The 12,361-nt window shown below is 39.1% G+C and overlaps 2 protein-coding genes across 3 annotated transcripts in view; one reads left to right on the forward strand and one right to left on the reverse strand.

The window, feature by feature from the left end:
• Positions 1-1,847: 1,847 nt before the first annotated feature.
• On the reverse strand, positions 1,848-9,368 carry bri3bp (bri3 binding protein). Its single transcript, XM_071483085.1, has 3 exons — positions 9,037-9,368; positions 6,956-7,058; positions 1,848-6,723 (listed from the first exon to the last, which is right to left on the reverse strand). The coding sequence occupies exons 1-3, from the start codon at positions 9,211-9,213 to the stop codon at positions 6,332-6,334; spliced, it is 672 nt and encodes a 223-aa protein (XP_071339186.1). The 5' UTR covers positions 9,214-9,368; the 3' UTR covers positions 1,848-6,331.
• Positions 9,369-11,158: 1,790 nt separating this feature from the next.
• stpg2 (sperm-tail PG-rich repeat containing 2) overlaps positions 11,159-12,361 on the forward strand; it is a 49,006-nt gene continuing 47,803 nt past the window's right edge. Inside the window, exons 1-2 of one of the 2 annotated variants that reach the window (XM_071483087.1) lie at positions 11,159-11,514; positions 12,021-12,121. In XM_071483087.1, coding sequence (XP_071339188.1) covers positions 11,409-11,514; positions 12,021-12,121 — 207 coding nt within the window. In that variant the 5' untranslated portion in view covers positions 11,159-11,408. The remainder of the gene's footprint in view (positions 11,515-12,020; positions 12,122-12,361) is intronic. The other variant, XM_071483086.1, reaches the window with a different exon arrangement.

Below are 12,361 nucleotides of genomic sequence, written 5' to 3' on the forward strand. Positions count from 1 at the left end.
ACTGCTTAAAATTACATAATATTCCTTTGATTTGTAGATATCCAGGTGACAATCATTCCCAAAGACAGCAGTTGCTGTATCATCCAATTTGATTTTAGAGAATTATCTGCAACTAGAGGAATAAAATGAACAGGTCAGGAGATGAATCAAAATAAACAATTTAGAGGTCATGTACTCTCATCTGATTCCAGATGCACTGATGGATGCTACTCTGTAGCCATCAGTTGGTTTAATACCTACATCCTGAGCATAACTACAAAGAAAACTCAGTCAGGTGTGATGTGTGGCTTTGTCTTTTGGTGCTACGGAGTCCACATTGAATAATTCATTTTGTTTCAAAGGGAATACTAAGGTGCTTAGAGATTTCATTTTCTGAAAATTTACTGTTTGGATTATTGGTTACAATAATCTGGTTACATCACCAGTTAATTTGAATCTATCCAACTGTGTTTGATACATTATGATTAAGCAATAAATAAGGAATTTTATAATATCTGAGGAGTGAATCTTAGTTCTAGCTCTTCATGTCAGGTGAAATTTTCAACTTGGCCACAGCATCATATTTAATATGCCACTTGCATGTTCGTCACAGATCTTTTTCATAGCAGCCATTTTGACATGAAATAGTAGGTAACACAGGTGTTTCTAATGACATTAATAAATGTTCTGTTCTATGTACAGAGCCTTGATTAATGAGATTAGCAACAGCTGTGTTTAATGCCAAAATGGCTGCAATGAAAAGGTCTATGAAATGAGTGCTTTCTTCTTCTCATTCAGTAGAATGCCACAGGTAAATTATACCATTCATGGTATACCAGCTCACTCTGAGAGAGATGTGTCCCAGTACAAATCAACAGTGTGTACATTGTACCTACTGTGAGAAAGGAAAATATTGCCCTTTTTTCCTGTAACGTAACAGATAAGGTCTACCTGTGTCGTGCTGCTCAAAGTTTACACCACAAAGCTGCTGCAAACAACTTCAATTTGCTGTTGCCAGCCACTGGCTAGTTTTCACTGAACATATGGGGTTTGATTGGTTTCCCAAGGGCACCAGGACAGTCTATAGGAGGATGGGTTTACCCAGCCATTTCAAATCTTTAATTCACTGTAACAAGAATGTTGTTTATTGCTTTCTAGCAATAGCAAAACTTTGGATTGTTGTGTTTTTGAACACACTTTTACATCAAGAGGACTAGCTAATATTATCAAGAGTGTATATTTATGCATACACCTTTCCAGGGTATTTTCTCATTTATATGTATGCAGGAGAGATTAGTGGCTCAATCAGAATCAGTTTTATTGCCAAGTATGTTTCCACATACAAGGAATTTGCGCTGGTGTTTGGCGCAAAACAGTAACATAAATAAACTTAAGAGTAAAATTTAAGGTTAAATTAAAAGTTAAAAATTAAAATAAAATTAACACTAACCCTAATCAATTGAGACAAATCTAATTTCCCTTTTGCTCTTTAAGATAGACATTTTAGTTTGAGGGATTTCTCTTTGTCAAGGTCAATGTAAAAAATAACCATGTATTTCAAAACTGGCATGGGATTTAAATGCAGACGAAAGATTTCTCACTTCGACCTAGAGCTAGAATTGTGCTTGGCAGAAAGTTACCACCAAATACTATTAAATCAAAACCAAATGGACATGTCATAACAGTCCATTAGTTTCAGTGGAATTCCTCTGACTGTGGTATATTTGTAAATAGGGTGATGCCAGGCATTTGACTCATTTCTACAATTTTTCCAAAATCTTGAAATAATTTTGATTATTACAATAAATAAACACACACTTTGCAGGGAAATCTCATATGCAATGAATCAGAAAGCCAAAGACTTTAAGTCAGACTGTGGTGTTTAATTTATTCAAACCTGGACCTCATTTTCACTGACACAAAAAACAACCACTTACCCATCAACAAGTTTTCATAAAGACTCACGCAAAGTAGACATCAGCAGGCAGAACAGATTGGCAGTTGCCACATCACTAAAGTACAGAAATATTCAGATAAAAAAGGTCTATAAATGTTAATCGATGAAATGGAGAAAAAAAAAAAAATCTGCATCTACTCAAAATTCAAGTTACAAATAATTGCCTTAAATTAATGAAAAACAAACAGTATTGGCACAGTATGTTATAAAAAGTAGGCTACGTGGAATAATAGGAATATGAAGGATAAAGTACATTAATTTAACAGAATTATGTCATTCTGATGACAGAAAGAATAAATATAATCTGAATTTACAATTCAATCCAGTGCTGAGATGCCCCAACACAACACTGGCATCTCTTGGTACATGAGTCGGTCTACAGCTAGTGGCAACTTTAGGTATACAGTGTCTCTTCCATGATATTTGAAAGGAAGGTTAAAACCTCCCTCTTGGAGCCTTTGGAGAGTTCTCATGCTGGTTTTTGTCTCAGAAACTGACAATTTTGTTGTGCTAGAAATAAGAAAACTAAAAGTGAACACGTGAGCAATTTGAAGAGAAACTGTATCATTTTTGTTTTTTTCCCTCTTGAACAGATTTCAGTGTTAAAACACAAGATCTCACACAAAATCCTTAATCTTTTGAGATCCTGAACAAACTGGGGTACAGTGTCTCTCATTTGTTTGAAATCTGATACAATACCATAAAGAGAGCCTGACCCCCTTTTGATCGCCTGACTTCAATTGTTTTAGTACCATGCCACTGGAAAACTGAGTAAAACCTTCCTTCAATAACACACACGATTAATTCTAATCACTTAATACCTTCATAAATTACACATGCTGTCATTATTTAAACATACACAGGTCACTGGCTACAGACTGTTGGGGTAACCACACACTATAAGTCACCAGGCTCAAGCCTCTCAAGTCAGCTTCACCTCTTCAAAATAATGGTAAAAAAAACCCCAAAACAAACAAACACCTTTCATTTTACACATTTTGAAATTTGCCAGCATGTCAGAGATCATAACGTAGACAGCATGGCTCTGATGATGGAATGTGAAAAAAAATTCAGAGGGTTTATGTCCAGTTTGGTCTTGAAATGTATACAGCCCTCGTAAATGTGACTATTTAGTCTATACAGTACAGTACAGTGTTAGTGCAAATTAAAACATCAATGGTACAAGAAAATAAGACTCATTATACAAACCCCTAATACAATTAACATGTGGCTAATGCAGCACATCGCAAATCACATTTTGGAAGAGCTGTCTACTTAAGCAGCAGAGGAGGGAGTAAGTCGCACATATGCAGAAAATCTCAAGAAAAGTGTTAACCTTCAAGCCTCAAGCAAGTCCCAAGTTACTATGGTGAAGCAAGTTGAGTCCCTGCTGATCAAACAAGTCACAAGTCAAGATATACCAAATTCTGATGATCGGCCCCAGTCTCCACATTAAAATTAGTTAAAAGACAATGGTCATAAATGATAAATTTTACTTTACCGTTCAACTTTTTACAAAAACTGTTTATAAAGCTTTCCAATATTTGACATTTTGTGGCAGTGTAGAGTCTGGATCTGTGACTGTAAATCACTCACTGCTACAATTATTACTCTAATACAGGCCAGGAAAGAACCCATTAATTTTGGGTGCAGCAGGGGTGGAGGATTTTTTATTTTTATTTTTTTAAATCGGTTTCCTTGTGTGGTTGTAGGATCGTTTACACTTGACAGAGGTATACATTGTACTTGGTGCCATTCTAGTTGTTACTATTAGAAGAAAAGGTCATGTGTCTCAAGTCTAAGTCAAGTCTCAAGTCATGAGTGCCAAATAAAAATCAAGTTTCATCAGTGTTAGTCAAGCAAATTTCAAATTTTCAAATTTGTCTGACTTGAATCAAGTCATGTGATTCAAGTCCCCCACCTCTGCTAGGCAGTCAACAACATGTATACAGCGTAAAATAACATTATAGGCATAGAAACATAGCATGCAAGAAAATCCCAGATTACTTTGGCTGTTATGAGCTACCTGGGGTGGTTTACTGCAGGGGACAAACTGGACTTGTTTAGGTAGAGCAAGAAAAAACAAACAAACTCAGATTTACAAACTAATACACATTAAGATAACCTGCATTCAAATGTTGAAATTTGCTGGCACTGCGCCTCAATGCCAAGCTAAAGATGAAAGGCAAGAGAGCGGCTCTAATAAGAATCTGAAATCAGCTTTTGGACCGAATGCATGAAAGAGGTACCGGTAAAGGATCAGAATCTGCTGAGAAATAGCCCATGTGTCTGTACTTTGTATTAGAGTGATGCAACACTCTCCTTCTCAAGAACAACGTTAAGATTGCACCGTTACAACTGAGAGAAACAAAAAGTACATCCCACTACTAACAGTTGTTGTGGGGGTTGTTCATCTGAGCGTGAGAGTATATATACAGTTTATTTCTTTGTCCTCAGTAGTGTCATGAGGCAACTGTAAGAGCCCTCTGGATCCTGCAACATAACCGACTTGAGTTCAGCTTTAGTCAATCTTTCTCATGAGACACTGAAAGCAACAACTTACACACGTTGCACAGCATTAGGGTCATTTGTATAAAAGCATGTGTTTAAAGAGTCCAAATTCTATAAATTGAATTTACATTAAGTGTTCAACGGGGAATATGAATAGATGAAGATGTGATAAACACAGTGAAACATGGCAGGACAAAACAATACTAACAGGGCTCAGCCTCTTTGGACAATACATACAAAATAATGGCAGAAATAATAAAGTTAAAAAAAAGTCCTATCAGACTAACAAACGATGGCTACAGTAATGGACATCAAGCATGTGTCTAAAGCACTGTATATAACAGAATGATACACTGTGTGAATCAAATCAGGCTGTTCGGAGATCTATCTTTAAAATGTTGGTAAGAGAAATGATCACATATTTACATGAATAAATTTTGAATTAAGTACAGCTATTTATAAAGCAGGGGGTTGCACAGTATAAAATGTATTTTTCCCCAGAAGATCAAATGCACAAAACAAGTTAAGACATTGATCCCATCTATACCTGACTAAAAACCCATCCTACAAGATGAATTTGTGTTCAGACAGATTTCAGGTCAGTGTGACGGCATTTAAAAAAACATAATTTTTCCTACACCACTTTTGTGGATTTGTGCATTAACACGTTTTAATATCAAAAATGCAATTTCCCAATTTAAACTTTAGAACCAACAACTACAGTTCAAATCTGTACAGTAATTCTATGCCAGCAGTGAAATTATGAATAAAAAGCTGGATTTGGTCTTGACATCAGATACCAATCAAAATTTGCAATTTCAACATGATGCAAAAACAATTATTGTAAGATACTGAGACAGATTTGAAACCATATCTGAAAAACTGTCAAGTGACTCAAAGAGACCAAGATGTAATTTTAATATACTAATATCTCATTTCCAAGTCAATATGTGTTGGTTGAGTCCCTGAGATATTGCTGTCTGCATTTTCTCCAAGTCTGATGGTCACTTCTTAATACAGTGCTCTTCCATTTCACAAGCTTGACTGACACACACACACACACACACACACACACACACACACACACACACACACACACACTTTTTTCCTTATACACCATACACACAAACATTCACCCAAGAAAAGGAGGTCCTGATGTCAAACTGCTGTCACTATGGAACTGTGACTTAATGAAATAAACTAGATCTACATAATTTTGGATGGAAATGGAATAAATAAATCTTACTATGGATAACTAACACAATGAGGATTTTTACATATAAGAAATACAATGTTTGTATCTGTCCCCTGCAATCATATACCCAACCCCTCTCCTTCTTCAATATAGTTTCAAAAAGGGGGAGAAAATGTTTGTGGATGAACCTGTGTAAGAACTGTACCCCCCAGGTTATTCACAAGGATAAAAATAAACAAACATACATAATATGCTTATTCATTTAGCACAGGTGTTGACAATACTTATCCAAATGCCTAAATTCAAACCCAGCTTGGTAGTTTCTCAAAAGGAGCTGAGGTGTAGAATAAGGCCAGCATTTAAAAAACCATGGACATCTCTCTGATAACCTCTTTACACACATAGCAAAAACCTTTCAAAGCCTTGAGATAAAAAGAAAAGAAAACTTGTTGGGTTGATTTGCATGAGCTCCAACTTAACTGTCCACACTTCTGAGGATTTTTAGGTTTCTTGTAACTTAATTCAACTCATTCCATTAAAATACTGTTTTCAAGCCTAGTTTTGACCCCCATCTGACAATAGAGTTGTAAATACCCAGTAGTTGTGTTGCGGCTAATGTGCGCTGACATCAAATGCAGCCATTTTTACAATATCCCCCTCCCTCCCCCTCATCTTGCTGCCACCTAAGTCTACTGCTCCCCGGTGCGTTCAAGGCCGTCTATGACACGACTCAGCCTGATGTTTAGCAGCCTGATCTGAGTGTCCAAGTGGTCGATTTTCTCTTCCAGTGAACCTGCCCCGCCTCCCCGACGCCAGTACGCTCCCACAGGCCCCGTCATAAAGTACACAGCCATGATGAAGCACAGTGGCAGCACTGCACGCTCAGGGTCACCCTCAAACTTCTGCAGGATGTATAGGCAGGACAGGGCGAAAAGAGTGACACGAGCTAGCCAGAAGAAGCGGCCGAAGATAGCGTGCAGCAAATAGAAGAAACCCCCCAGGAACATGGAAAGAAACCAGTAGGCCAAGAGTACGGCGGCAACCAGGAGGAGGGCGCGGGCTGGAGAGTTGAGGTTTGAGGCTAAAGAGAAAAGAAACAACAGGAAATTAACACTAAGTTAACTGGTCGAAAAAATTACTCTTAGTCGTGTCCTCCGCCTAGAAGCACTTGGCACTTCCTGGAGGCTGGAAGGCCGAATTTTTTTCAGGGCATTTGAAATTTCTTTAAAAACTTGTGACATGCTTCATTCTCTATGTCCATCTGGCTCGATCTCTGACACCATGAAATATTATGAGTACATTTAAGGACTTACAGTCGATGCCCATCACATCCAGCAGATCTGACCAGATCTTCCAGATAGTGTCCAAAAAAGAGTCCACTCCATGGACAAACCTCTCTGTTGTTTTGGAGAAAAACTATAGAGAGAAAAAAAATGAAGAAAGAAGGGTGAGAGTGTTTAATTGTCACATTAGATTTTCAGTCTCGACCTACTGTATATACAGACGAATCATTCAAAACATTGTAATGGAAACAAACCCACAGTGAAAACTAATAGCAAAAGGAAAGAAAAGGCATGAGTGTATATTCTGCCTAACATCAATTTAGCTTGCGTAACCAGCTATAATAAAACCCCATAAATAATGAATATTTACCTTAATACATCATATTTCAATGTTTTTTTAAAGCATAAAAACTATTGAAAACAACACCATGACTCTAAATCTGAACTGTCAACCGAAACATGAAAAGGACTGTGGTGACGTTAAGTCGCAGTTGTGCAATAATAAGAAAGCCGCTCTGCGCGCTGTATCACAGCAGCCTGTAAGCCAAAATGTGCTGTGTGTTTTGTCCACATTTTGTTTACATTTCACAACTTGTTAGGCAAGCTTCTCATTATATCTGCTACCTGTGTTGTGTTGTCTTCTGAAGCCTACAGTAGAGAAAGGACTGCATTAAAACTTGACTGGACAGATTTGGGGAAGTGCCTTGGGGAAGTGTTTTAGATCTTGTGATTTAAAAAAAAAAAAAAAAATCAAAAAACCATTACAGTCTTTTGAACTATGTACATGAACATCATGCTGCGTATCTCTCAGACTCCCGTATTCATTTCAAGATTTTTTTTTATTTTTATTTTTATGATTGACAGTCAAATTGGATAATAATCTAATAACCTGAGCCAATGACAGCAATATTAGCCCGCCCATACAGCGATAGCAGTACACTGTAAACATTTTTTAATGCAGTGGTGTCAGAGAAGTACTCTACAATGATCAATACACAAGTTCAGGTTTTGAATCAGTATTGGGAAGGAAAGGGGAAACGTCCCAGCAACTAATCCTCGATTTCATTTTGATAGACAACTTAGGCGTGGATATACATCAGTACATGAACAGGGGCCTTTTGGTTTACACCGTCAAAGCAGAGTCTTAACAAGAACCAGTCCATGCTGCTGGACACCAGCTCTAATAGCCCTGTCTTGCAGCAGACATTTGGACTCGTCATAACTGAAAAGGCTCAAGTGTGATCAATGACACTTATGATGCTCCAATCTGTTTTGCCAGTAACCCGCAGCACAGCATCAGGGCTGGTTTGCATTCAAGTCAGACGTGTGTCACTCCACCAGGTCATTGGTTTTACATGGAAGTTCCCAGCTTCTTAGTCATTGTTTTACACTCAGGTGTACCGTGTACAGCCACTCTTCATGCTCTCATCTTTAATCTGGCAGTCTCCATTTGCATGTTAACCATACAACAGACAAACTCGTAGCCTTTTAGTATGCATAGAGAGGAAAGACATACTCAAATGCAACCGTTTCTGTTTTCAAGCTGCTCTGTGCGGCCACCAACAGATCACATGTGCAGCCTCAACATGCGTCTCTTTGGTTTTCTGTTGGCGGCTGCAGGCAGGAAACAACACCAGGTTTCAAAATGCAGGAAGTGCGGCTGCACCAATGAGAGCGCACAGGCTACTGTGGTTCCTTAACAAGGGAACATTTTTTTTTTTAATAATTTGGAGGTGAAGTCGACATACAGAAAACAGCTGTTATGGCCTGGACCCCTGTCATCGGATGCACTCCGCTGATGGACTGGGCACAATAAACGTGAATTACTTACACAGGTGCATGTCAATTAAAACGTGTTTCACCCATTTTAGCGTTGACGGTAACGCTACGCCACATCCGCATCTTTTATAGGCCGATAAAAGCTGGGATAAAGGCTAATTTTTCAAAATGGCATCCGTGAAATTGTTGGCCAGGCCCGGGCGCACTTGTTTCCTGTTCGCCATGCTCAGACCGCAAAACCCGCCTTCATCGTTTGCTCCTGCCGGCCGCCAGAGCAAAGCGAAGCGTTACTCTCACATTATACCCCCCCCCCCCCCCACACACACACTGACCTTGTATAACCCTCTAATGTTGTCCTCCCCGAAAACATTGCTCAGGGTCTGGTAGACGCTGTTAGCTGCCCGTCGGAAGCTGTTCTGGTTGCTGGTCCTGCTCCTGCCCGCTTCGGCTGTGCACAGCAGAGACGCAGAAAGCACCAGGAAAACCACGAAAAAACCGATTCCCTTCATGGCACCAAAGGGCCCGAGATGTCGAGCAGGAATGTGTATCAAAAACGGTTCAATTGAACGCGGAGTGAAACGGGTAGCTAGCTGCCTTGAGTGACACCTTGATGGGGGGTGACAGAGACTGGCTGTGATGGTGGCGATAACCCGTGTTGCCTTCAGGGGCGCCTCGGAAACTCCCCTCAGCCGTGCCTCGAATTGGCTCGTTGCTGTGCTTTTTTATCCAAAATTAAATAAAAAACAGACATTGATTTGTTGATTGCTGCTTTATTTGATAATCCAAACGACTTGTAACTACTCTGTATTGCATTGGAGCATTGGAAAGAATATAATAATGAATCCTAATTGGTGTTTTAATTGCTTTATGTGCAAAAGTTATGTGTGGGGCGTTTCTTCTTATAGAAAGTTATGCCCTTTATCTGTACCTTTTAAGTAACACAATTTAATATCAGATTAATGTAAACATATACAGGATATTATCAAGGGAATTGCCCATCCCATTTGCTTTTTAAACGTTTTGCCTTTGTTATTGTGTCAATTCCAATTATCAGTAAAGACACCACCAGCACCACCACCGCTTCATGTGAATTTCAGGCATCTGAAGTTAGCTGCTGCCCTCCACTGGTCAATCAGTCTTCCTTTTCTCCCCAATTTCTCTCAGCCCACTAAGTAATTGCAATGAAAGCATTGCAAAGTTTACAGATTACATTAGTCTCTGCATTTCTGCTCTCATTTTGCCTAATTTCCATCTCCTCTGGGTAAAACTGTGTTATTCACTTTGTCATGTAAAAAGATAATATTGATAGCAACTTATTAAGGGCCAGGCCATGCAGCTTTTTCTCACGCCACTGATGCACCAATGTTTACATGTCCTGTTTTATGTTTAGACTGTTTGCTGCGTGTCAAGTAACACAGCTGTTCGCAGAACATGAACAATCATAAAAAATAAACAAATAAAGAGCAAAGGGAGAAAGGAAAAGAAGAAACAGCTGTTAATCCTAGACTATGATATGCCAACTTCTTCTGGGCTTTTCAGGTGTATTGGAAATACGTTCGGTGATTGGTTTATGATACAGTTTTCCAATGAACAACATAAAAGTCTGTTTGTATTGTCATGAGTTTGGTATAGTCTTTGATAATATCCCTGTTACAATGATGACATTCATTTTTCTTCTTAGCCACAGTAACTATGTTTTCCAGGACAATATTTGTCTCTGCTGTGGGCTATATAACATTACCTACTGTTGTTGTTTCCGTGTTACTGGATGCCCAGTGTCCCTCTTGGGAGCTACTAACATTTGTCAGCCCAATGTGCAGGCCAACCCTCCTGCTTATAAGACATGACAGGAAGTTGCAGATAAAGATGCGGTACGCTGCAACTCCAGAGAGGCAGTTGTTACTTGAATTGCCCTCCCCCTGAGTTTTCATTATCTGAATCTTAACTACATGGTGTGGCAGGCTAATAGTTCAGGGGGAAGTAAGGCAAGACTGGTGGCACATTAAGGCCAAATTCAGGAAGAGATGTCGGCAATAGAGAAACAAGCAGAAACATGGTGCCGGAACATGAGGATCCAGTAGTTTTTCTCTTTAAATGAGCACTCACTGGCCCCCTGAGGAGGATTAAAGACTAAATGGATGGTTGGAGACCTCACTTGCCATGTCACATTTGATTCACCCACTAGATGGTGGGATTGGACTATGGCTGAACCTTGACAACGCCAACCATTAAAATATACATCTGATTAATGAATAATAGCCTCATTAAAAATGCAAACGTGAAAATACATTTTAAGATGATTTTACAAATACGGGAGCAGAGGTAGGGAGTTGAGAATACATCTTGAGGTGAGAGGCTACAGGTGGTTGAACATATCATGAAGGGATACGCTGTAGGGCTAAGTTTTGGTGCCTTATCTTTATTTTATTTTTCCCTTTTTGTGTTTTGTGCCGCCATGTTGCTGTGTAACCGCCGTGTGTAACCATGTGCGGTATCCAAGCAACGACGCAAAGTAACGCAGAGTAACGCACGCTGGATACAGGACGGACAGGAAGGCGGAGGAATGTTTTAACCTGGGGGAAACAAATTAGTAAAGCGGGGGCTATACTTTGGGCCTACTCTAGCATGGAGTCTGTGATGTCTGCCCTGTACAATTGAAGTTTAGTTAAGCTGCCACTTAGTTTGAAGGCAGGGTAAGTTAAAAATGTATGGACGAGCTCCAAGAGTGACCTTCGTGGCAACAAGCGGCACGTCGTCTACGGTTGGACCCGGGTCCTACGATGTCACCCAGTGCAAATATCTAGTATCAGGTAGAATTAAACTGATTCAACTTATTGACTTTCCTTTTAAATCAAGAAGTCCATCAGATTTGCGGATTTTCTCTAGAGAAAATGTAGGATAAGATATGTACATTATAAGATTAACCTAATCCAAATGTGTTAAAACGCTAACACTACCTGAAAAAAAAAAACAGGAAGCTACTTTGTAGATGGAGTCAAAGTTAATGTAGTTATTAATTTATTAGAAAGATGACACAACATTAAAACTTAATATCCTCAGCCAATGAATATAGGACAAAATAATACACCTGTTAGTGTAACTCAGTATATTAGCCATGCAATAAATAGGCACATATTTTGTCTGTTCCTGTTATTTTGTCCACAAGCTTTAGTTCTTAAAAACACCGTTAACTACATCAGTGCAGTATAATAAACAAATATCAAGTACAACATATTCTCTAGACTAATCATATTTTTGCTGTTTCTGAATGAACAACTTGCCTATTTTACTTATGTGTGCTTTTTCTTTATTACAGATGGCTATGCTCCATTCCTGTCCTTGACCAACAGACAGTCAGTATTCACCCCCACTGAGATGATACCAGGACCTGGACAGTATGACTCCTCACCTGTTAAGGTAGTGAATCAGAATCAGAATCAGAATCAGTTTTATTGCCAAGTATGTTTTCACGTACAAGGAATTTTTCCTGGTGATTGATGCAATGAGCGCACCAAAACACAGAGGCAGCCATCTGCGGCGCCATTAAAAAAAGGATAGAAACAACCATTTTATACAAGTTAGTCAAGACCTGAGTGTACACTAGAGCCAGGCCAAGACCCGGGTGGGTTGACACTTGGTAGGAGGGTCATGAAAGCA

The sequence above is a fragment of the Trachinotus anak genome, unplaced genomic scaffold, assembly GCF_046630095.1.
Source record: "Trachinotus anak isolate AG129_WGS33_773 ecotype Australia unplaced genomic scaffold, CSIRO_AGI_Tana_v1 ptg000008l, whole genome shotgun sequence".
Taxonomy (NCBI): Eukaryota; Metazoa; Chordata; class Actinopteri; order Carangiformes; family Carangidae; genus Trachinotus; species Trachinotus anak.

Coding starts and splice junctions, on each gene's coding strand:
- bri3bp (XM_071483085.1), bottom strand. CDS start 9,213: ATGAAGGGAATCGGTTTTTTCGTGGTTTTCCTGGTGCTTTCTGCGTCT. Junction 7,059..9,036: donor ACATTAGAGGGTTATACAAG/GTCAGTGTGTGT, acceptor TTCTCTCTATAG/TTTTTCTCCAAAACAACAGA. Junction 6,724..6,955: donor GGATGTGATGGGCATCGACT/GTAAGTCCTTAA, acceptor TTTTCTCTTTAG/CCTCAAACCTCAACTCTCCA.